At 35.1% G+C, this 27106-nt stretch overlaps 1 protein-coding gene across 2 annotated transcripts in view; it reads left to right on the top strand.

Annotated features, from left to right (window-relative positions):
* FUT8 (fucosyltransferase 8) overlaps positions 1 to 27106 on the top strand; it is a gene marked incomplete at its 5' end in the record, with an annotated part of 64170 nt that overhangs the window by 19531 nt on the left and 17533 nt on the right. For both annotated transcript variants that reach the window (XM_082000047.1, XM_082000048.1), the window contains one exon: positions 9386 to 9623. In XM_082000047.1, coding sequence (XP_081856173.1) covers positions 9386 to 9623 — 238 coding nt within the window. The remainder of the gene's footprint in view (positions 1 to 9385; positions 9624 to 27106) is intronic.

Genomic DNA, 27106 nt, shown 5'->3' on the forward strand with positions numbered 1-27106 from the left:
ATGTATTTGTTGCTTGTTAAATAAAAAAAAAGACACCCTTCTGTGGAAAAACACCTCCCTGTAAATTATTCAGGAGACATCACTTTATTGTCTTCCTTCAACTCCTTGGGAACTTGTTCCTCATTCTTTCGCTGTTTGGCAATGGTGTACTGTAACTACTTTTCATTCTGATAAATATGGCCTTTCTCTACCTTTTTCTCTTCTTTCGTTTTATCCATTTGTTGTCTTATCTAAGCATGTATACGTTTCTGGAGAGTGATTGTCTTCCTATAGTATGTTTTACAGTGTTTAGGGCCTTAGTTCAAGACTAGGACCTTCAAGCATGTACAATGAATAACAAAAGTAAAAGTAGTTTAGAAGAACAGAAGCTCAAAATTGAAGCATTAAATAAATGCTTACCTTGTTTTCTAGTGAGTTTGAAATAATTTGCTTACTGAGTGAAGAGCTGGGGGCCCAATTAGCTCCTCCTAAAATTTATTTAGATGCATAGAGTCTGTGATAAAAGGCTTTCCTCTCTATAGAGGCAATTTATTCTCATCTTTTAAAAATGTAAAAACAATATTAAGAATGAAACCAGTGCCAAGTCACAACACATAGAATCCTAATATTTCATATTTGCAGCACAACTAGTTGAAGCCTTTCAGAAAGTGTATTATATCCTCCTGCACTTCAAGAATGGTAACTATCTTTATCCTCATTATCTTGAGAAGGAAACCGGATGACGAGCATCAGCAGGTGATTCACAGAAAGTTGTGGCATTAAGTTCAGAATTAGAATTAGGTCTAACATACTTGGTTCAATTTCCATCATACAGGCCATTTTTGTTTCTGTTTCTGTTTTTATTTATACATTTACTAAAAAAGAATACTAAAATTTTTGTCATGGGAAGAACTGAGCATTTTTTCATATTTATGCATTAAAATATGAAATTAAGGATTATGTGATGAGCCTTCCCTCACTAAACTATTCTTTCTTTCATAAGCTTACTGTGTTTCTTTTTAATCTCTTTTCAGGCTAAACATAGCTAAAATTTTCAATCATTCTTCTTTCATCAGAATTTATAGTGCCTTTAATTTTTTTTTTCAGATGTCTTCCATTAACACTAACTAGTTGACAAATGACTGTAGACTATTGATATATAGAATAGCAGAAAAATGTTTTTTTCTTATCTTGGTTTTTATGCAGTCTACTCTTTTTAGTTTCCCTTGTCCACTGATGTAGTCACTCCATCATAGAAGGCCACTAGGAGTATGCAATGTAAGGCAGTCCATGGTCTGAAATTACACACATACAGTTATGTTATGAATAGAGGTGTATTAAAAAAAAATACAAAATTCAATAGCCTTTACCCCCCAACTCCATGCCAAAAAGAACTATCTGGAGCATATTTCTAATTTTTTTTTTTTTTTTTTTTTTTAAGAATGTAAGTACGGTATAGCTTTCTTTCTGGTACATGTTGAACAGTGACAGCTGCATTATTTTGGAACATCTCCCTGGGAAATCATTTAGCTGAATGATTTTGAAATAGTGATGACTGCTACTTCCTTTGGATGGCATTACCATAAATTTGATTTAATGAGGCTACATTTAGCTAGTTTCCTATAGGTAGAGCAACTCTTAAAAAGCTAGGAGCTTACAGCAAAAGACCTTATTTTCAGAGATGTTCGTTGTCAAACGATTGAAGAGAATGTGCAAGAGAAGTCAGACAAGGGCTCATGTATATTCCGGAAGTGGTAGAGTGAGTAAATGACTATGAAGGCAGCAGTTCTTCTTCCCCTTTGCTTTTGTTCTATTTATTTTAGGAAGTTTGTGATTCAGCATACAGTCTCAAAATAGCAGAATATTTTTACCTCCAATTTTTAAAAAACTCAGAACATTTTGTTCAACTCTGAAGGTTAAAAATATAAGCAGGTGAGAAGGGTTACTAAGTGCTGAACAATATCGTCAAGTGTAATAGTTGCAGTTTGCCATATTCATACTATTTAGTTGCAATTGGGTATGTCTGCAAAAAGAAAGTCACCTACACGACTTTATTCTGAGCTTTATGGATTTCCCAGTATTTTTGGTGATTTAATGTGTCACTTAGTTTTCTGTATTAAAGTGTATTAAATCATCTCTCTTTCCCTCTCATTAGAATTAATGATATATATTTTTAATAAAAGTACTTGTGCTAAAATGACAACAACATAAAAGGCTCTGGGCACTCTGCATGTGTGCAAAGGGATGTATCGTTCACAACTGTAAATCTTGAAAAGTATGAACTTGTATCCTTCAATAATTCAAATCTAATATATTAGATCTTTTTCCAGTTATTCCACATAACTCATGAGAAACAAATTGTAGCGTGTTGTGGCAGTTATAGTGTGCTATTGGTGTTGATAAATTCAAACTAATTTGAAAAAAGCAAAAGTAAATTCCAGAGTGGAAAAAATCTCATAGAAAATTTACGTTTTTTTAATGGGAAAGGAGGACACTAGGTGAAGGACTTCAGCTATGTGTCTGTCTCTGGACACTGTTCCAGGAGAACAGATGATTTCTTTAGTGGGCAGACCTTGTAGCACTTCAGTTTTCCTGTGGTAGACATAGCATACTTAGGTTTGTTTGAAAGCTTTCTCTCATTTACTCCAAATACATAGAAACCTGATGATTCACTTACTCAAGGAGAAAAATGTCATGAATGCCAGTTCTAGTTTCTGAATAGATTTAAGAAGTAGACCTAGGAATAGGGCTGAACTAGATGGCCTTTGAAGGTCCCTTCCAACCCAAACTATTCTATGATTCTATGAATTTAATAGTCTCATCTTGAAATGATAAAGGCAAGATTAGATACTGGCAAGGCAAATGGTTGAAAAAGGCCATATCCTTAAGCTTAACTAAGATGTGTTCCTGGCCACAAGTGCTACTTGCTTACCTAGGTAGTATAGCTCCAGTCAAGGTTATGCATTCATAATATTGACACACTTTGGCTATGTGTTCTAATTGTCTTAAACTTGACAATGATATCTATTATTATTTTGGTTAAACTTCAATCATTTGACTTACATACACTCACTCATTTAATTATAAATGAATCAGTGCCAGTAGTGGTCAACAGAATTGAAAGGAATTAATGACAGTCATGTGGCTGTCTATATCTAAGGGGAAGTAATTGAACAGAACAACTAATAGATTCTGTCTCAGATTCAGGTTTACTGACAAAGTAGGGCCTACAGTAAGGCCTAAAAATGTAGCATCTAGCAGATGGTTATTGTTACCTTGTTACATTCTTTCTTATAGCATCATCAGTTTAACATTTTCTTAATGCAGATTTTTCTGTGGAAATAAGTGGGGAAGGTAGAAGCAAGAAACTATTAGTGCATCAACTGGAGAAGACTGAAGTTTGCACCTACCCTTCTTTAGACGGCAAAGAATCCACACAGGAAGGAACCATTAGTTAAAAATGCGTAGGAAACTTGTTTGATTAGTTTTGGTATTTCCATAATTACTTGAATTGTCTTGGGAAATGATGTCATTTAAATAGTTAATAAAAAACAAAACTGTCTTTAAAACACATTTTGTCAAGTTAGGTTTCTATAACTGGCCAAATTCAGATTTGGATGTGTAGCTTGACCTAAAAATTTGTTATAAAGCTCCAGGAGCTCTGTTCACTGGCTGGAGGATTATGCCGACTTCTCCACCCTCCCATGCAACCCAAAACCTACTCACTGAAAGATTTAGTTATACTTTTGATGAATTCTCAGGAATGTTTGTAATTGAATATGCATTTTTTTCTTTTGCTTTCTATTGTACTACTATGTATTTTAATAGTTCTGGATTACTTACTGAAAGTCTTTGGTGGATTGAAATTTAAATGTGATTATATTTGTAATCTGACATTTTGGCCAGTGATTGATCAGTGGATTTTTTTTTTTTTTGTAGTTGCACATCTCTGGCTCTTATGCATGTTTTTTGTGAACAAATTCTTTCTTTACTGTTTGATATTGTAAGCTTATCTGTATTTTGCAGTTCTTTTCCCATTTTTGCCAGGTTGCTGAATTTCACAGCAGTGGAAGAGTGATTTGATTCTTTCCCTGAAACACTAGAAAAGAAAACTTAGGCATATGAATGAATCTAAGCATTTGAGAAGTTAATTTTTGGGGCAAAATAAATTTAAAAGTAAAAAAAAAAAAGGACAGGAATACAATTTTTCTGATTTTTTGGAATGTTTAGAAAGGGTCTTAATAGTTTCTATCACATATGAAAATATAAAAATTACTTGACTTTTGAATATGTCTTGAGACATGTCTTGGGTCATCTTCATTAAGTTGCTTAGTAAATTCAGCATCTCAAAGTATGGTATTAGGATAATAACCACGTAATAAAGTGTGATCACTGCTAATATTTACGTGAGGTTTTCTCTAGGATTTCTATATAGCGGATTGAGGAGCATAGTGTGGTTAGTCCATCTGCATGCTGGGATGTTTTACTCGAGCTGAAGCTTGTGTATTGTAGGAGGGTAGGTGCAAGTGAGAGAAATTAACATTAGAGGCAGGTAAGTCTCCCCGTCTCAAATCAAATACATAATATTACTGACTAGGGAAGGAAGAAATTTTTCTTGCAGTTGCTGGAAGAAACTTCTGGGGTTTTTTCTTTTGTTCCCCCCCACCCCCCTGCCAAGTACTGAGGGGAGCTGGTATGAAAAGGAAGTGTTACAAGTGGCATCACAAAGAAAGGGGAATAGAAGATGGTGTGAATTACACTTCTGATAACTAGGATCAGAAACACCTTTCCCTGACATTCTCTCAAAAAATGGGATTTTCCACAGAACTTGGGTGGGACTGTCTCCTCCAGAAGACTGTGTAGCATTAAGGAATAATACATTTATTGAAAATATAGAAATGTTAATGAGCATCATACTGTGTTTATGAGGTTAGTTTGTAATTTGCAGCAGACTGCTTGCCTGTTCCACTCTAATCTTTCTTGATAAATTGGATGAGAGTACGTTTCTCTAAACTTTTTTAGATTTACAAACAACAGAGTAATTTCTCTTATAGTAAAATCTATGTTAAGCAGCAGAGTTTACTTTTGCCAGTTTGTCATGTCTTTTGATGGCTAACTGCACGCTTTAAAATAATGGAGGGTGGTGAGGCATTGAAGCAGCACTTCTGACATCTTTCCCACCTGATCCTACTGACTCTGTGAACAGGCTAAACAAGAGCCTTGGGGAAGAAGGTTCTTTGAGCACCGAGAGAAGTAGAAGACGGGGACCTGGAAATAGTCCTAAGACTATTTTTACTCTAGTCAAACAATGACAGGGAATGTTCCCAGGCACTGGAACATACTACTACGTACTGTTAAATTGTTAGAACACTTCCTGGCGTGCTTTTGACTCGCATCAAGTAGCTTTCTCTCAAACAATTCTTTGGCTGTGCTTGAGACAATCTAGTCTCTTCTGAAGAAGACATACTTCAATACAAGACTCATATCGTGCTGCTTTTGCAGAATTAAGTTTAAGGTTGAATTTAACGAGGCTTACATATTTGGGGCAGTCAGACATAATAGCATGGAATCTGCTTCAGTCTTGTTAGTCGTCTTGTAAAGATTTATAGTGGCAGCATTCCTTTCGTGAACCATAGGTACTAAAAATAACTTCTAAATAATTTTATTTAAAGGCTAATGATTCCTGTTTGGTGTGTCTTGGTTAAAATAGTTTTTAAATTGATGCAGGAGAACAATTTTAAGTAAGTCTTATGAAGTAGCTACCCAAGTCAGTTACTCAAAAGAAACCATTCAAGGGTATTCCTTCAAACAGCAAACCAATGAATATTAATTAAATCCAAGACTAAACACTACTATTTCTCTCATTACTAATGCAGTTTTGTAGATCTGCAATGTCATAGGTGATTTCCCAGCTCCTTTAGTAAAGGAAATGTCAGCCAGGCTTCTGTAACTGCTACAGTCATATGGCCTGCATACCTCATTAACAAAGGTTGTCATGTACTACAGAAGAATTAGGGAGATACTGTTCTTGCAGAGAAAACCTGGATATACTACTTTCCTTGTAACCTAGGCAGGAGAGTTCATTTGCAGCCTAAAGGACTGTAAAACTTAAGGGAAGAAGGAGCTGGAATCTGCCAGTGCTTACAAGTAAGAAATAATAGCGTATTGCCTTTATTTGAGAGTTTAAGTGTATCAATTTAGTGGAAACCCTGAATTTTGTGAGAGCAACAGGGTATGCCTGTGTTATTGGTGATGAAAGACTATCAAATCCACTTGGCCAGTTATAAAAATCCACTTTTATTTTAGATGACACATAACAGTCTCGTCCACAGAAATACATAATTTTAACCATTTTATAGTTCTGAAAATTTGTTACTGTTTTCAGTTACAGGGTTCATAGAGGTAATTCTTAGGAGAATAAAAGGTGTAAACTCTGGTATGGCTTGATAATCTAATTTTCTATGTATTGAAATGTGGTTTGTGTCCTTGATTGGTTGGGTTTTCTTGTTTCTTTGGGGTTTTTGGGGGGTTTTTTTTGGTTTGTTTTTTAATGCATTTATATGGCTGCTACATTACAGGGCTTGACAATCCTGTCACTTCCATCCCTATCTTTTGGATACAACAACTCAATTGGATATACGAATCTGTGATGAGCAGTGTAGTTAGGGGTGAAAACAAAGTTCACTGCTCATTCAAATCAGAGATTTATAATCCTTTTCTGTGACTTTATGCCAGGAGGAAAAGTCTTCTGTCAGTCTTGACTGGATTTGAAATTGACTGTTATTCTTTATCAACTCAATACCTTTACGGGTTGCTTTGGTTGACAGTTTTGGTTTATGGACACACAAGCAATTCTGATGCATGCAGTGTGATTTTAATTTTTCTTCCTTTTCAATGGTTATTAATTCTGCCCTTTCGGGAAATCCCAGTTGAAACTGCAATATATCTAAGTATCTCTACTTTCTTTTATTTAAGTTCTCAATAAATAATTTAAGCTCAAATACTGCCTTGTCTTAAAATTTTAGTATAGCTATTTGAAAAAACCACAGTCATAAAGAATTTAGCTTAACTAGCTTTCTATTTAAGTCACAAACTAATATTAATATATGTATATATATATACACTTTCTATTTAAATCTCCGAGTAATGTTAAAACCCAAGTGCATTATATTAACATTGGTAAGCAGTCACGGTATCAAATTATTTTTCTTGTGTGATTCCTACTTGATTTCCATAACGTTTTTAATAAACTGTTATATGAAACTTGCATTGGCAAGTTTCTTATAAACTTATCAAAGTTTACACAACTTCAAATATGTCATCAATTAAATGCTTTCATTTTCAAGAGGACACAGGCATTTGAAGGTAATAGAAAGTGTAGAAAACATAATCTATTGGTATTTTCTAAATATTCTCAGAGATTATGCCTTTCAAAATAGTTACAAAAAAGTTAGTTTCAATAAGAATTTTTGCTATGTGGAAAAAAATGGCAAGACAGTCTTAATAACGTACTTTATGGCCCTGTTGACACCTCTAATGTATCTGTTGTTCCTTTTTGTATGTTTTCGTTAAAATCAAGGGTTTTTTTAATGCCTCAGCAAAAGTATATTGCAAAAATTATGAGTTCATTTAAAAAATAAAAAAATTCTAAGCCAATTGATATCTTGTGACAGACTTCCGTGTCCTACTTTTTGATAAATACATTTTGCTAATAGTTTAGCCATAACAGTTCTCTTTACAATCTACTTATAGTATGTTACACACTGATATTAAAACTCTTCTGAGATAGTCTGTATAAAGTATGTTTATACATAAACTAGAACTAGTTTATGATAGTTTTAACTAGCAGTTAAAACATCTAGAGACATCTTTCAAAAATAGAAGTAAACAAACGCAAAATACAAATTTTTACCTTGTACAACTGAACACTTATGTCTGCTTCTGACAGTTCTCTAAATGACAGAAAGAAGCTTCTTATATTTTTTATTAGCCTAAAATTTCAGTTAAAAAATAGAAACATAACAGTATACATAATTGTCTGCTGTTTGAGCTTAAGTGTTTTCTACACAGTAACAGTTAGCAGAAAATTGTTCTACTTGTACCTGCTATCTTTGCACTTCATTACATGGTGTAAATATGTCTGTAGATTTAGGGAGGAGATATTTAATGGAATTCTTTCTTTGTGGACTTGCACACAATACTAGAAAAACCCTCTTTCTCTCCTAAAAGACTGTGGGAAGTAGATTTCTTATAGTGCCAAAGATACCTGTTACATTTAGTCTCAAGTTATCCATTAGATTTGTGACAGCAAGAGTACTGGTCTAAGGAGTAAATATTAGGAATGGAAATTTTATTTAATTTACTGCTTTTCATAGCTAGTTAGGCTTTGAATCAGATGGTTTTTCTTTAAAATGAAAAAAATGGAATGCTGAAGTAATACATGTTGTGGGGTTTGTTGTTCCCGCCACCCCCTGATCTGAACTATTCTCCCCTCCTTTACACAGCTGAATGCACAAATTAAAATTTTTATTAATTATTTTAGGACTCAGAATATTCAGATTATCTTTGAGATCAGTTGATGGAGAGATCTCAGTTCTCCAGACAGTGATTGTTGGTTTTTGGAAAGACCTGATTTGTGGCAAATTTGTAGAAAATTTTATTTACAGTTGTTTAGATGTGTACAGCAAAGTACTGTATTTTACAGAAAGAAAACCTTCTGTGGATTATGTTGCTGTGTCATCCACATACCTAAAAATATTTATTAGTTTGTACTTTTAAACATAGCATTTACATAATTTAGACATTTGCCTCCTTTATTGTTTCTTGTATTGTGGCAGTGCAGTATATTATTTTATTGAGAGTGCATGCAGATTAAAATACTATATTTTATTCTGCTTAGGTATGTTTTCTATTCTGTATTTGGTATGTGGTCAGTTAGTCTGAGCAGCAGTCCATTAATAAGCAGGGTTTTTTTATTCTGTATCCTGTAGAGAAGAAATTTTCTTTCATTGGATGATATGCATGCTCATTGAAAGAGAACTAGCAAACTTGGAAAAATGCCAAAAGAAAAAGCATTCCAACACTGAGATTCATGTTGATGAAATGTGAACTCTGAGTCCAAATGTTAGCTTATTCTGACAGATTTACAAATGAGAAGGTCATTTAAAATCTTGAAGGTATTCTACTTTATGTTAGGATAGTGAAGTATGTTCAATAACTGTTCATGTTCACAGTGAAGATTTCACATAAAACTTTCAAGGAGCTGAAGCTTACTCATCCATTTTAATATGAGATGTGTTATAGCAGGGTGGCTTGTGTGATTTATGACATTCGTCAGTTTTTCAGAAAAAAATATGCCTTTGTGTATATCTTCTCTTCAGCTTCACTTTTTCATGCATGCTTACAGAACCCGAAGGATTGCAGCAAAGCTAAGAAACTTGTGTGTAATATCAACAAAGGCTGTGGCTATGGTTGTCAACTTCATCATGTAGTCTACTGCTTCATGATCGCTTATGGCACTCGGCGAACACTCATCTTAGAGTCTCAGAATTGGCGCTATGCTACCGGTGGCTGGGAGACGGTATTTAGGCCTGTAAGCGAGACGTGTACTGACAGATCAGGTACCACCACTGGACACTGGTCAGGTAAGACTTAGTAACTCAGTTTCTCCTTGTTTTTTGCAGCTTCATTCACATAGAACTATTTTGTTACCTCTTTCTTTAATGTTATGTGGAACGTAATAACTATGACTGCAGTTCTATAATGTAAGCATCTTTTTAATCTTATTTTTGCATTATATTGAAAAAAATATTATCCTGATTAAGATGTCTCTGCTTTGTCAGAGTTTTTTCAATACAAAATTTTTGTTTTTCATATTTAAATTATAATCCTCCAGCAGTCTGTTTTATGTGCCAGATATGAATCCAATTTTTATGGGAAGAGAGTATTAAATAGATGCTGTTGTTGGTAAACTTTAAAACAATGAAGCATGTTTCAAATATAAAGCAAAAGAAATACAAAAAAAGGTATCCAATAGTCATTCACACACCAACAAAATAATGAAATAATTGAAATCATGTTTAATGTAAACTGAACTGACTCGAAGTTGAGGTTGTAAAAACAGTGGCAATGTTAAATACCTGTGTATTTGTAGATCATTAAATTGATCCATTCTTATACTAGACTGAACAATTTTGCTGGAATAACTAGATGGGCATTCATGTTTGGAGGATCAGATAGGTTTGTCTCAAAGTAAACAGCATTCTATTTAATGGAATTCTCACAGTCAACATCTTGAGTTATTAACATCTGCATGGTTTTATAGTTTTTTCTAAATGTTTAAAACATTTTTCAGGCTTTTGTCAAAATTGAGTAGGTTTACAGTACAACTGCAGATGGCTGTCAATATGCTGACTTTTTGCTCTCAATTTATGACAAATACTAGGAAGAATTTTTAAAATTAAATTTCTGCACAGATAATTTTTATGTGAACAATTGTCAGCTTTTTAAAACACAAATTTTATTGACTCTTCCTCTTTTGTTGGGCATACTTATTTTTTCTAAGTTTGTAACAGATATTACAGTGGGAGTCTATAAATGTTATAATAAATGCAGGGAAGGCATAATTGATCAAAAAGAATACAGCTGACTGTTCATAGCCAAGGCTAGGTAAATTTAATGAGGTGATTTAGTTGACAAAAGGAGATACTTGGAAAAAACATAATTAAACGATTGGGTTAGAGAGAGGTGGAACCTTAATTTTAATAATATTTTGTATTATTGACAGTTATAGTCCACGTAATAATTATTGGATGAGTAGATAAGCTAACAATGGGTACAAAATGGGCTAAGCGATGGACAAAAACAGTTAAGAGTGGGAAACAGTAAGGGAGATATTGTGCCACTTTTCAGACTATAGCTGTTCATTTATCAGCACTGTTGCAAATTTTGATTGTTAGCATGCGGTACATTACTCTTATCCTAGAAAGGAATTTTGGTTCAGTAACTCTCTGCTTAAGGACAGATAAGAAGGACTGATATTTTTTTATTATTATGTTAGTTGTGCCTGCAGACTCAAGAACAGACTAAAGAATTTCTTTCCAATACATTCTGAAGGATGTATTTGGCAGCAACTGTTGTGACTTGGATTTCATTGGGATATTTTAAAAATTTGTAGGGATTTTCAATAGACAGTTGTGTAGACTACACTCCTCAGTAAGGGACAGTGCACTGATGAGATGTTATTTTAGCATACAGTTTTCTCATTAGAACTACAGGAGGTACAGCATGACTTTTGCAGACCAGTACTAGCCAGTGCCATAGAGACAGTATACAGTTTGTCTGTTTGGATAGCAAGCAGAGCTTTTCAGTTCTGGGTTGACAAACTCGTCTGTTGTCCGTCCTGTCCCCGCCCCTAACACCTCCATCTTCATTCTTCCTCTTCTGTTGAATAACCCTGATACACAGATTTTTTTGATGGTGTGTAAAGTTAGATGCAGGAAAGAATGGTCAAATCTTCAAGTCATCAGAGACTGTACCCTGTACCCTAGAGTCACAAGAAATGTTCCTCTTCCTTAATTTCTGACAGGTACAGAGTTACACTGTGTTTCAGAAGAACTCTGAACTAGTCACTGGGCTTGGAAATTACCAATACCGAGAGGAAAAGAAAAATATAGATCTTCATTCCTTTACTTCATCTGTCTTTCTGTCTTTGAAATGGTGGAACATGTGGCCAATCCCATACCTACTTCCAGACAGGGAAAAATTGACTGTTCTGACAAGTGTCTCAGGTTTCATTTGTCATAGTGATTGTGCCTCTCATAGTTTCTTAAATTATTTAAGTCCTCAAGCCTATTATGTTACCTTTCAAGGATTTCTTAACATAGTTACATAACCTTAACATAGTTACATATGGTGGAAGTGTCTGTATCTTCAACAATTGTACTACTTGGAATGATTGCTTTATAGTTATTTTACTTTCTACTGAAAATTCTTGGGAGTTGTTTCCTGCAGTATGGGCTCTCCTCTTCAGGGGAGGTTTAGACTGGATATTAGGAAAAATTTCTTTACCGAGAGGGTGATCAAACATTGGAACAGGCTGCCCTGGGAGGTGATGGAGTCACTGTCACTGGAAGTATTAAAAAAAAAAACGTGTAAACGTGGCACTTCAGGACATGGTTTAATGGGCATGGTGGTGTTGGGTTGATGGTTGGACTTGATGATCTTAAAGGTCTTCTCCAACGTTAATGATTCTGTGATTCTTGCCAATGAAAGTACAAGTAATGTTCCCTACAGTTTTGTGGGGATTTTTGTGTGTTGCTTTTTTTTTTTTTTTAATTACTTTCTAGATCAAGATGAATAGTTTGAAGGCTGAATGCATGAAATCTCTTGATTTTGTTTACATTTTTATTGAAATTAATGAATGCCCCTAATTTGAGTTTTGATGTTCTGGAGATAGAAGACATTCAGCTATGAAAGAGAACCTTTCTATGGTTAGCCTACTGGCTAGCCACACATGCTATAAACTGTGTTAAATTCAAATCTTTTGCAATGGCATGATCACCGAGGAAGAATGATACTGACAGTCAATCTCTTTTACTAGCTTCAGTGGTTTCAGTAGGAATTTTCACTGGATACTTAATTGCTGGTAAATTTTAAAGACAATCTATCTTGCTGAAGATTTCTGTATGTTTTTATGCCTTTCTAAATTTATATAGATTTTGATTTTTTTTTTTTTTATTCCTTGTGCTTTTACAAGGAAAAATAAGTCTGAAATTCTTAACTGTAATTAAAAACAGTTTGTCTGCAAAACCACACCTTTCTTTTCTTTTTTTTTTCTACCACTTCTGAAATCAGCATGGGATTTTCTAGATTTTCTAAATAAATTTATAAAAATGCATTGACATTTATAAATTTCCATTTCTCATAAACATAAAGTTTCTCCTAGATATTGTACTTACTATGCTGTGTATATGGGTTTTTAATTAAAAAAAAGTTTTTTAATGATGTATCTAAAATATTCATACAAGTGAATACTTATAACAAGATATCAGTGTAAATTACAGAAATAGGCCAAAAAGTCAGGAATAAAGAATTACTTTCATGTAATTTGCAGACCTGCATTGATAATAATTTAGTAAATTGCGCTTCATGACAGAATCGTTTAAACCTGTACATTTATCTTTTTTTTTTTTAATTAAATTGCCTCTGCTTGACACTTTTATTTTAGCTGTATTAGCAACATAACGTTTTGAGGTTTCTGAAATCTTATCTTCAGGAAAACAATTTAGATAGCAATACCTTCTACAAAGAACTAAGATGCTTATATGAGGTGAGACTATATATATATTTAAAATATTATTGGTCCAGTCCTCTCCTGACTAAAAGCTAAGCTTGTCTGTTTCAGAAGAAATTAGCATGTTTTTGCAATTTGGGAAGTACGGTGAATTTTAATAAGCAAGCTGACATTAGTGTGATAGCAAAAGATTAGTAAGCCATGTTCTCATTTGTGTGGAGAATTAGGGGTCATCTCATCCTTTGTCCTCTCTGGTAGGAATTGTTCTTTGCGTTTGACACAATATTCCTACAAGTTCAGTTTTTCTAGCCTAAATGTGTTAAAAGATTGAGAATTCTGTTACAAGTTTTTTTAAATACAGCAGTTACTTTACACTTTTCCTTTTCCTTTGTTTCATTCATGTTCATACTGTCATTCTAGAGAAAGAAAAACAGCTTAATAAGAAATGGTGTATGCATGTTCTCTTTAATTTTGAAAGTATACCTTGCCTGCAATTGTAGCTTACTTGTAGTTTATTTTTCCTTGATATCTATGCCAAACTATTTATGAATAATGTAGTAGAAGAATGCGTTATTATGAATAATGTAGACTTCCTACTAATAACAGCCAAAATGTAGAACTTGTAAAGACTATTTATCATTAAATTTTTGATTAATTTTCTTTAAAATAGTGAGTTATATAGAGCATGAATGTTTTTAATTGCCAGGTCATAATGTTCTGTTATCATTGCAACATGCTAAAAGAGGGTATGTCTCTTTTTATCAGTTTTTATTTGCTGATTTGTGATGCCCTGGTGGCATTCCTCAATAATACATTGACGAGGGCTATAACATAACTAGATTAAAAAATGGAACCATACAACTAAATGGGAAAAGAAAACATATTAAGAGAAAGGACAGATTAATATATGGTTAGAAGTCATATCTGCATTACATGATGGTGAATGGAGGGAGATAAAGAAGCCATCTACATGTTTTAAATAACAGTGTGTGCTCCTTCCCATAAGGTCTGGAAACCAGTAAGATGAAAGATAACTTTCAAAAGGAAACCTGAAACAATGTTTCCTGCAGTTATCTTTGAATATTGAATTTGCTGCCTTTAGCCATGGTTTGATGGATTAATGCTTTTAAGGCAGTGGTATCCAGAGGGGAAAAAATGGCAGAGCTCTTCATTTGGTGGTAGTGTCAGCTTTTATGTGTTCATTGAACTGTAACCTTAACATACAAATTAACTAATACATGTATACGTATAATTCAAGAAAGACGATACTGTGGGTACACAAAACTAATTTTTAATTTATTAAAGCCAATCAGGCAATAATAATCAAAAGGATTAAATGCAAATTGCAAACTCAAACCATAAAAAGTTCTACAGAATTAAAAAAAATTGCAATAAATAAAAATGTTTAATTCCGTGAAGTAGATCTTCTTTGACAGTAGTTTTTCTTTTACGTAAATCAGATTAATATTTTGTATAGCCTAAAAAACCCTTTAACTTGTATACAATTGTATGGATTATGTTTTGCTCCCATATCTCATTCTTCTTTATAAAACCTTGCAGAAAAAATTGATCCATTTCTATTTCAAATTCATAATATCTTTTTTATACACTGACTTTCATTATTTACATGTTAATTGAAGCAAATGCATGTTACTGTGAAGCATACTGGGAAATGGTGATTTGAGCGAACAGAGCAGAACAGCAATCTGTCTTGTATTTTCCCTTTGTTTCAGTTGTTAATTTCAAGTTAATCTTGAAATCAAGCTACTGATATTGCATAGATCTTTTGTTGTGAAGGTGCTTTGTAAAATGCTCTATATTAAGACGTGTGTACATAAACATGAAAAAATATTTACAAAGTGGTAACTCTTAAAAGGACTGTAGAATTCTAATGAGGTAGGTCTAAGTTTTCAGAGCAATGCAGTAGCCTAAAAGAGCAAAGTGTGATTCTTATTTATGTCTAAGTGGAGGGTTATAGAATAGTAGCAAGAATTTATTTTTACCTTGCAGAGCAATGGCCAGTATGCAGCACATTGTCTAGTTTTGTTATCTGGCCTTCAGAATGGATATTGATAAATATGAAAGGATTCTCAGAATGAACTACACTCATTCAAGGCCAGAAAAATCTGCTTTTAAAGAATGCCATTCAATTTAAAAATGATGCAAGTTTAAAAAAACCCATCCTACACATTTTATAGGCATTTCTATGTGGGAAAAATTTCTACTTTGGACAAAAGCATGTGGCTGGGAAGTTCAGATTGGAAATAAGGTCTATTTTTTGCAGAAAGATTGGCTGACTACTGCAATAATTTATTCAGGGAATATGGTAGATTCTCCATCAGTAAGTCTTCATTTCATCAAGATTATATATGTTCTTGAAAACCCTGGATTATCTTCTGTTCAATCTTTTAATATAGTGCATGTGTGGCATAGAAGGTTATTGTGATTTCAGTGACCCAGTTGGAAGCTGTGGCTTCAGTAGACAGGCTAGGATGAGGAAGGCTGAATAGAGCCATCAGCAGCTGAGTAGCTGTGCCTTGGATGAGCACAAGTAGAATCATTTATGTTAAACAGGTCATTTACCTGCTGTTGCTTAAAAGATTGGAACAGCAGAAAAATGAAAGGAAAAATAAGTTGACACATTTTTTAAAATGCATATTTTACTTTTTTGAGTGAGGTGAGTCACTCCATGAAGAGAAACACAAGGTATAACTGAAGAGTTAGATGTTGTCTTTGAGCACGTGGCAATCTTTTTTCACCTTCAGATATCAGATCAGTGCTTAACTTTATGAACAAAACTGTTAATAGTATAAAAGAAGCAAAGTCTTAGAGACAAATGGAAGTCAAATTCATTTAAGCAGCTGATTTTACAGGGAAGGAAAACATTTTATGTATATGGAGGGATGGGATGGAGAGGGAGAGACATTGATTTGTGTTATTGAGCCTACTTTACTATAAATAATGTCTTTGAGGTCATTTGAAATCTCCTATCCAGAGTTAGAGATGGTTATAAATTCTGGAAAATGATCTTTTCTAGTGGTTAAAAAAGGACTTCAAAGTGCTTTGGAACATTTTGAAATCCTCTTCCAATTAGAAGTCTTTGAGTCAAAAATATTCTGACTTTTTCTGAAATTTTATTTACAAATAAAAGTGAAACTGGTAGAGGTGAATTCAAAATCACACAGGTGGTAGTGAGGCAAAGATTTCAGTATATTCCAAAAGCAATTACATTCTTTCCTGGTAGGAGTTATATGTCATGAGACATAACTGAGAGAAATTACTTTTTTTTTTTTTTTTTAATTGACATGTGTTTACGCTAAGGTTATCACCCACAGACCAGATAAAAGTACAGTATGGCTTTTTCAGTTTTACCACTTCTGAAGTTAAGAATTAGGCGTACAACATTTTTTATCGTTGCAAGTCAGTATTTAGTGTTGCTTTTTATGAAATTTACATCCTTTATGAGAGATAAGTTGATGCTTTCTGGGTCTCAGAGAAAGTGAACAGCATGCTTTGCTGTAGCTTTAGAAGTAATTTAAAAGCCAATTTGTGATCCTGTTTTGAGCCATGGGTAGAGAAGATTGCATTTTTTTCCTGGTATGGACCAATTCTGACTGTCTTATATTCACATAGAAAATAGTTTCTGGAAAGGTAAGTTCTTCTCATATATGTAACAAAAAGATCTTTGGAATACTGTAAAAAAGTTGTATTTAGAAGGTATCTGGTAATGTAATTGAACTCAGCTCCAACATCCATGTGTAATAAAAAGTGAGCTGTTAAATTTATTCCTGGTTTTTTTTTCCCTTTATCCGTCTTTAAAAAGGGTTTACTTATATAGATCATCTGCCCATTGCAGCAAAAGCAAATAGTCCAGGCTCCCTTAAGCCCTAAAATAAGTTAAATTGTAGCCCAAAGAACATTATTTATTTTTAATTATTTTTAAATTCTTGCTACAGCTTTTAGCTGTTTGGCTGCCCAAAAACAGAAAAGAAGTATTCAGAGTTCATCTTAAGAATATATTAGTTATTGTCATAGCTGCATTTTACGTAATATAGGTCATTGTCTGGAAATTGAAAAATGGTGTCTGTAGTTATTGTTTCTGTTAGAAGCTCCTAAAAGTCTTGTAGCAACAGGTATTTTCCAGGGAGATAGTATTATAGACTGTAAAATCTTACAATCAAAATTAGGACCAATAAGATAGACACAGCAGAAGATATTCGTAGGGTAAGTAATTTTATACCTAGTGAAATCTGCATGAAGACATTTAACTCTTGGCTTAATTTTTAAATATACTGTGCAGCAAAGTTGTTTGTAGTTATAATTCCTTCCTACTGTTTAGAAGCCTGGCATTTATTGCAGACATAGCAGAGAAATGAAGATCCTTGCAAAAGTAATTTCTATACCTGGTGGGAAGTAGGTTCAAGTAGTAAAATAAAGACAGACGTTTTGAAAAAGACCAGCATTGTTCTGTTCAGAGGCCTGAGAATAAAAAAGAAATCTTCAGAAACTTTTGGTTTGGAGGGACAACAGGCAGAAGAAGTAGAAGTTCTACAGTCAGAAAATGCCTGGATGATGTCCTTAATGAACTTAAATGCTGTGAGTATCAACATACAGGTATTAGTTATCTCCTTAACAATTAATAATTAACTTCATGTTACTCAACTTGTCCTTTATATATTATTATAGTATTTGCTGTGTCAGCCTTATATACGTTTCCATTTGTTAAAAACATCATGCCATTTGAAAAATGAACAAGACTCTAAAAACTGAAAAACGTATACCAAGGTGCTTCTGGGGTATGAATTTCTTACCACTGCTGGGAAGACAATGTTATAGCAATGAAGTCTTGTCCGTGTCAGTTTTCCAGATATGAACATAGTAATAATTACAAAAATACAATACATGCTTTAAAAAAGAAAACATAAAAGGGTATTGTTTTTATTATTATAGATACTCTCTTCAGTTGTTGCAACCTGAATTGCAGTTACAGCACTTCACTTGGTATTTTTATTAGGCTCAGTTATCTACACTGCTGCATTCAGTAGCCATTGTCCAGCATTATTTTTTATGTTAAAAATAATTTTGTGCAATTCTCTGGTTTGTATTTTGTCAGTTTAGGAAAACTTCTAAAACTGAGGATAATTTTCCAGCAAATTTTGTGGCCAGCATTGCAATGTAGTGCCCATTGATGAGAGTAAACTTGCTATGTAATGAATATTACCAGTTGTAGTTAGCTAATTATTTGTGGATAGTAAAGACTGTTGAAAGATTTTATTTTTAACTATGGGTCTAGAAAGTGACTGCTTAGGAAGTCAAGTCATAGAATCACAGAATCATTAAGGTTGGAAGAGACCTTTAAGATCATCAAGTCCAACTGTCAACCCAACACCACCATGCCCACTAAACCACGTCCTGAAGTGCCACGTTTACATGTTTTTTGAACACCTCCAGTGATGGTGACTCCACCACTTCCCTGGGCAGCCTGTTCCAATGCCTGACCACTCTCTCAGTAAAGAAATTTTTCAGAATATCCACTCTAAACCTCCCCTGGTGCAACTTGAGGCCATTTCCTCTCATCCTATCGCTAGTTACTTGGGAGAAGAGACCAAAACCCACCTTGCCACAACCCCATTTCAGGTAGTTGTAGCGAGCAATAAGGTCTCCCCTGAGCCTCCTCTTTTCCAGACTAAACAACCCCAGTTTCCTTACCCGCTCCTTGTAAGACTTGTTTTCCAGACCCCTCAACAGCTTCACTGCCCTTCTCTGGACACACTCCAGCACTTCAATGCCCTCCTTGCAGTGAAGGGCCCAAAATTGAACACAGTATGTGAGGTGGGGTCTCACCAGTGCCGAGTACAGGGGCACCATCACTTCCCTACTCCTCCTGGCCACACTTTTTCTGATATAGGCCAGGATGCTGTTGGCCTTCTTGGCCACCTGGACACACTGCTGGCTTATGTTCAGCCGGCTGTCAGCCAGCATCTGCAGGTCCTTTTCCGCCAGGCAGCTCTCCAGCCGCTCTTCACCAAGCCTGTAGCGTTGCATGAGGTTGTTGTGACCAAAGTGCAGGACCCAACACTTGGCCTTGTTAAACCTCATACAGTTGACCTTGGCCTATCGATCCAGCCTGTCCAGATCCCTCTGCAGAGCCTTCCTGCCCTCAAGCAGATCGACATTCCTGCCCAGCTTGGTGTCATCTGCAGACTTACTGAGGGAGCACTCAATCCCCTCATCCAGGTCATCAGTAAAGATATTGAACACAACCAGCCCTAGAACCAAGCCCTGGGGAACACCAGTTGTGGCCGGCTACCAACTGGATTTAACTCTGTCCACCACAGCTCTCTGGCTCGGCCGTCCAGCCAGTTCTTTACCCAGCGAAGAGTACACCTGTCTAAGCCATGAGCCACCAGCTTCTCCAGGAGAATGCTGTGGGAGACAGTATCAAAGGCTTTACTAAAGTCCAGGTAGAGCAAGTGTGCTGCTGGAAATTGTATTTTGTTGAAGAATTCAATTTTTTAATTATTGTTATTATTATTTACATAATTAACTTTTTTGAAAATTGTCTAAAAACCCTATGTACAATGCAAAACATTCAGATACTACTACATGATATACCTTTATTAAAATACTGTATGAATCAATAATAATTTAATATTCTAAGAAAACTTATATTACATTCTTATGTCTGCGAATGCCCATGAAGAGATCTTAAATTGTGGTTCCTTATGTAAGTGAAGATACTGAATTTTAAGTTTCTGGGTGCAACTCACTATTATAATTGTTACTTTCAATTTTTATTTTTTTTTTAAAACTAGTATGAGATTAGTTTACATGGAAAGATAGTATAATATCTCTCACGACACCTCTTGAAACATGCCTTAAAGGTTGGGTTGAATAGTCTGCATTCCAATTAACGTTTTAATTTTACTTTTTTTGCACTGGTGGACATGAAAACTGACTACTGTTATCTTAAAAAAATAAATTACTCCGGTATATGCTCTAAAGAGATTATATGCAGATTTTAGTTATTTCACAACCTTGATTTTCTTTTTTTAATGCGTGTAAATACAGTATCTTGTCAATAGTTGACATGTTCCAGTGGAAATCTGTTAAGATATTTGGCTTGCTTTATTGGTATACCACTCTTCAACATTTTGTAGCTACACTGGAAGTTTAGCTAGGTAGGAAGACTAAATAAGAGAAACCAGATAAGTGAATTTGGTAGAGGGAAAAAGAATCTGAAGTGGGCATCCACTTATCTAAGAGAAAATCAAAAAGTTATATTTATGTTTTAGGAATCTTAGAAAACAGAATTCAGGTAAATAAAATCTAGCTTGCATGAGGGTGGGGATTTCCCAGTTTAGGATGCTACGTGTGATTTCTAAGGTTATATGCTGTGTGTGCATCTCACAGACCTCAGAAACGAAGTCCTCTCTTCTAGACAGAGGGATGAAACTGAGAAAAAACAGAGAGAGAAACATAATTGAGACTTTCAGTGATATCTTAGAGTTGTCCTGCCTTCAGCTTGCAATTCTGGTCTTATTTGTTGAGGAACATTTTCTGCTAGGGTGATGAGAAAGTGCCAGAAGAAACAGAAGTCTACAAATAGAATGGGAGACTGAAATTCCTGATTTGAAATGTGTGTATAGCCAGAACTGCATGTAAGAAACTTACGGGATGTTTCAGTGCTCACAGTAATTTATGTGAGAAGAACAGATGATGACATGCAGCAGAAGTATAGTTATGTCTGCTTAAAATAAGAAATAAATAACAGTAAATAAAAGGAATCCAAACAATCCACTACAATGTTTCATTTAAAAAAGGCAGCTACATAAATAAGTCAGATTGCTTATTAAAAGAGACTAAATGCTTGCGGGTAGCATGGAGATTACATAAAACATGGACCAAACTCATACCACCTGTCAAAAAAACTTTTTTTTTAAAAAAGGCAAGTATGATGAAGTTGCTTGATGTTGTTAAAAGGCATTAAAAAAAGAAAACCCAAAAAACCCCCAAAACCAAAACAACAACAAAAAAAGCAACAAAAAACCCCCAAAAAACCAAAACCCCAAACAAATTTTGTACAAACGAGAAAAATAGGAAAGCGTATAATCTCTAGCAAATTACATATGAAAATGTGGTAAGGAAGGCCAAAAAAGATTTTGAGAAGCTTGCTAAAGGCAAAAAAACCTGATAATAAATCCTTTTTCAAACACATCAGAATAAGGAAGCCTGCCAGAAGATCTTGAGGGCCAATAGATGATCAAGGGATGAAAGGAGCACTGAAAGAAAACAAGATTGTAGGACAAACTATAAAAATCTTTCATATCCACATTCATAATAGAAGAGCTTAGGGAGGCTCCCATGCTGGAATCTTTCTTCATAGGGGAGCCCACCAAAGGTACTCTATCACTCCTCCTCAGCTGGACAGAGGAGGGAAAAATATAACGAGAAGCTTATGAGTTAAGTATAGGGAGAGATCGTTCAGCAGTTATGATCACGGGCAAAATAGACTCAATGTGGGGAAATTAGTTTAATTTACTGCCAGTCAAAATCAGGGTAGGATAATGAGAAATAAGACCAAGTCTTAAAACGCCTTCCCCCCACCCCTCCCTTCTTCCTGGGCTCAACTTTGCTCCCAATTTCTCTAACACCTCCCTGCCCTGAGCAGCACAGGGGGGGCGGGGAATGGGGGTTGCGGTCAGTTCATCACATGTTGTTTGCTGCTGCTCCTTCCTCCTCAAGGGAAGGACTCACACTCTTCCCCTGCTCCAGCGTGGTGTCCCTTCCACGGGAGATGGTCCTCCATGAACTTGTCCAAAGTGAGTCCTTCCCACAGGCTGCAGTTCTTCATGAACTGCTCCAGCCTGGGTCCCTTCCACAGGGTGCCGTCCTTCAGGAACAGATGGCTCCAGCGTGGGTCCCCCACGGGGTCACAAGTCCTGCCAGCAAACCTGCTCCAGCCTGGGCTCCTCTCTCCAGGGGCCTGAGGTCCTGCCAGGAATCTGTTCCAGCGTGGGCCTCCCAGGGGCTCACAGCCTCCTTCGGGCATCCCCCTGCTCCGGCGTGGGGTCCTCCCCAGGCTGCAGGTGGAGATCTGCTCCAGCGTGGAGCTCCATGGGCTGCAGGGGCACAGCCGGCCTCACTATGGTCTTCACCAGGGGCTGCAGGGGAATCTGTGTTCTGGCGCCTGGAGCCCCTCCTGCCCCTCCTTCTGCACTGACCTTGGTGTCTGCAGCGCTGTTCCTCTCACATATTCTCACTCCTCTCTCCGTCTGCAAATGCTGCGTGCTGGGTTTTTTTCCCTTCTTCTTCAATATGTTACCCCAGAGGTGCTACCACTGTCGTTGATGGGCTCGGCCTTGGCCAGCGGTGGGTCCGGCTTGGAGCCGGCTGGCACTGGCTTTATCGGACACAGGGGAAGCTTCTAGCAGCCTCTCGCAGAAGCCACCCCTCTAACCCCCACTGCTACCAAAACCTTGCCACGCAAACTCAATACAGGTCACTGAAAGCATTTTACAATAAAACATTTTGTTTACAGTTGGTATTTGTTTATAATTGCTTTTGTTTACATGTGCTGTTCTACAGAGCAGTGGAAGGTGCTGAAGGAATGCCAATTTTCATAAAAGGGTTCCAGCAAATCACAGATGTTGTAATGGACAAATTGACAGAAATAATAATAAAGAATCAATTTAGGGAATGCACAGAAAAATATGTTATAGTGGAGAAGAGTAAATGAGAGTTTTATAGAAGGAAATAATGTCACATAAATGTATTAGATTTATTTGAAAGAGGCAAAAAATCTGTAGGTGTGGAAGACTCAGTTCATTTAATATCTTGCACTTCAAGAAAACACTTCAGAAAGCTTCCCCAGATGAAAACTACCATGAGATAGAAGATCCTGATGTATATAAAATTAGGTTAAAAGAAAATTCAGAGGGAAAGGGTAGAAATTAATGATTAATATTCATTAGAGGAGTAAATCATCATGATATTTGCATCAGACTAATGCAAACTTTACACTTCAACATATTCATATGTCATCTGACAAAGAGACAGCATGTGTGATGGCAATATTTCTAATGATAATAAGGTATTTTGGTTAGTGAAGGTGAAAATTCTTTGTGAAGAGTTATGGAACGCTCTTGCAGTAGTAACTGACTGCAAAATAAAATAACGTGTAAAAGTCTGTGTTGATAAAGACCAAGTAATGGGGAAGGAACAACCCTGAATTATACATTCAGTGGTGAGATCTGACTATGTATTGCTATTTAGGAAGTGTGGAAGCACATCCAGTGGTCATACCATAGTAATGTGTCCACCTAAAAGCTTGTGCTTAAACATAATGCATGATTAGCATTTGCTTTTCAGTATTTCAGCTTCAGTATTAGAGAGTGCCTATTTAAATGGTAATACTGAAGGAACCAGGTGGCTCAACTCATGTACAGTGAGAGTAAGGTTTTTCATTTTCAGTTCACAGGTTCGTATCTATGATTCAAAACTAGTCTGACCGGGTGTTTGGTTGCATCTCTGAAATAAGTATATGGAATTCTTGAGCCACTGCTGCTGTTAACCCCTATTTTGGTGGCCTTTCTAGAAGCAGAAAGGCTTACATGAACATATCAAGTTGAACTCTATTCTCTCCCAAGTTCACAGTAAAGTCCTGTTGATGATGTGGTGGTTTTGCCAATATTTTGCATTTTTTGCCTGTAAGTAGAAAACTACATACTTCAATTTTCTGCACAGCAGTTTTAAAAAAAAATCATTTTATTTCAGAAAAATATAAGAAGAAAGTATATAAATAACTGTAACATTTCCACAAAGAATGTTAAGCATGATCAGTGTTAAGTAGCTGTACACTGTAATTCTGCTTATTCCTGAAATATCTAATGATCTGAAATTAGAACTATGGGAGATGCGGTAATTTCTTGTAATTAGCTTTATTTCTTTTGTTTTTATGTAGAAGAATGTTTGCCTTTGGTCTTTCAGTGGGTATGTTTTTTTTGTTTGTTTGTTTTGGGTTTGGGTGTTTTTCTTGTAGCAATATTTTTGACATTGTCTTACAACTTGTGACACAAAATTCACATGTGCAATCCCAAATCTGCCATACTAAACTAAATCCATTTGTATTTTAGTAAGTTCTTCATAAAATACAGCTGTGTGCTCTTTCACACTATAATTAATCAAGCCCACAATATTAAATGTTGATTCTGATGAAGCCATTTATATAGGCTAAGCGTACTATTGCTTCTCATTTAATTGCATGAGGTATTATATTACATCTATTCGTGATAAAGAAATGGTGTTCTTAGAGGTTGTTTTCCATGTCAGCAGCACTTTTTAGCAGGACAGGAGATAAATGGGGAATACATGGCTTATAAATACATCCATTGTTAAGCGCATTTTCCAGTGGGAGAAGTAAGAATGTATATATTTCTTTAATGTTTGATGTATATAGTTGTGCTATCTGTCCGATAATGTTCAAGGAGCAAAAATGTGGAGATTTTATACAATGAGTTCTCCTTATGTCATTGTTAATTTAAATCAAGATTTGCTGCCTGTATAAAAAGTGATTGCCTGTTTGATAATAGTTCCATGCATGGGCATGACCATAAGCAGATTAGCAAACTCACTGCTCAATGAGGATAATTTTAAGTATGTTGAAGTGAATGAAGGTAACATAGAACAAGGGATTTGTATGCAGAAATAATTGTGTCCACTGAAATAATTATGTTCAAAATAGTAGGGACCTATTTTGCTATTCTTGATTATGGGAAGTTGAAACACTGCTGTTATTTTGTAGACTTGGAAATCTAAGGAGTGCATGAAGTGGGGAAAAAAAGACCCTTGGCTCTGTTCTGTGCAGTGGTACCAATAAGTGATCATATATTTGGTCACATATCTTATGCTGTTCATATGAAATATTACCTTTTGAAGCATGGCTTTTTCATTTTCAGAAAAGATTGATGTTGCCCCAATGTACTAGCAAAACTAGGACTAGTAGGTTAGTGATTAATTGCAAACTTTTCTCACAAGCATTAAATAATGGATGATAAATCATAGATTGGTAAACAAATGTCATAGCTACAAATTGGCCTAATATTAGAGTTTATTAGAATAAGTTAACCATTCTGTACTTGAAAATTTGCACTATAGAGTGTACACTAGGGAAGAATACAAGTGCATCTTGTGTTCAATTAAAAAAAAAAACAGTGTTTTTTGACTATCAAGAGACAGCATTAGGCAAGTTGAGAGTAAAATTACCTTAGAAGTATATTAGGTCTCAAACAATCTTTACAAAGTTTCAAATGTTACTCTAAGTTCTTTGTTTAGTTGCCTAAATTTCAATCCAAACTGAAGTGTTCTCAGTTCTCAGGTCTCTCACCTGCATTCAAGTTTTGAATTACTTTTTAATGAGTTACACTAGTCATTACAACATCAGCAATGTTATGGTTAAGTAGTATTATTACTTACAAGTAATCTTTAAACAACGGTAACCTGAACTGGCAGCTGTGGGCTCGAATTAAAGACACGAAAACATTTCATCCAAGTCCTTCCTATGTCTTGAAAATGGTTACCACCACTTCCAGGTGAAAGGCATCCCAGAGAACCTCCAGCACTATGGGTTATCACTCTGATACTTTGGAATGTATCATTTAATATTGGATCATCCTTTCTATTAATGCAAATACTATTAATTCTGTATAGAGAGGCTGTAGTTCAAGGCTGGACATTTCATTCATTTCAGTATAACTTCACCAAATCCTAAAGGTTTCTTGTCTTTTTGCATTTGAATAATGAATAAAAAACAATGTAAAAATGTCAGCTAATTACTCAAGGTCTATTTCTTGTATAGATTCAGAGTGTCATACTGGAAAGTTGCTTTTATTGCTGTATATTTTGTTAGACATGAAGAATTGACTAAGTAGGCAAATGGTACTGAGTACAGTTTTTCCACTACATGAAATAACTGAAAGCTATACCAAGACTTTTAAGGCAGAAATAATTTCTTGCATTTTCTATTTCTGTTTCTCAATCTTTAGGCCCTCAGTCCGCTGATTTCTTCCTAGTGTTGTGAACAGATAAGAAATTTGAAAACCCGTGTTTTATTATGTTGGTCTTCTATCTACATTGGAGGACACACATTTATTTTGTTAACATTTCATATGAAACAATAAATATTTAATATTCTAAGAAAAAAATTGTTACTATAATCTCATATTTTTGGTATATATTTCGGCATATTTTTTGACATATACATATCCATGAATGCCATGTAACATGTTTTGTAGAGAAATCACTAGAACCCATTTTCCTTTATCTGCTATTATATAAATCCTGGGACAAATCTCAAACACACAGGTATTTTGTTTGCAAGTGCCCTTAACTCCTATAAGAAACAGTAGTGGTTTTAAGTTTTTAACAGTATGCAAATTAATAATACTTTATTACTGTAACTGTTATGGACAAAATTTTTATATTTATATGCAAGTTATGTTGTTTTTTTAATTGATTCTTCCATTACATTTTCCCCTTATTTTCTTTGGAAAATATAAAATTCTGTCTTGAGATGATAGACCGCTTGAAAATGGCCATACATGCTATGACTGAAGACTAGGAAATTTTCCTTTTTTAGGAAAAAAAAGAATAGGATAGTCTGAAATAGAGAATAAGCTTCAACTGAATTGTTTAAAATCAAATCCAAATTTAGTTTTTCTTCAGTATTGCTGTAAAGAGCTTTTCTGTATGTTTTCCTAAGTTATTTCAGCTATCCTTATGTAAGATCTTACTTTTAAGTCTGACTACAGTTTGCATGAATGACTAAACCTGGAT

The sequence above is a fragment of the Phaethon aethereus genome (assembly GCF_964289735.1).
Source record: "Phaethon aethereus genome assembly, chromosome: 5".
In the NCBI taxonomy this organism is placed as follows: Eukaryota; Metazoa; Chordata; class Aves; order Phaethontiformes; family Phaethontidae; genus Phaethon; species Phaethon aethereus.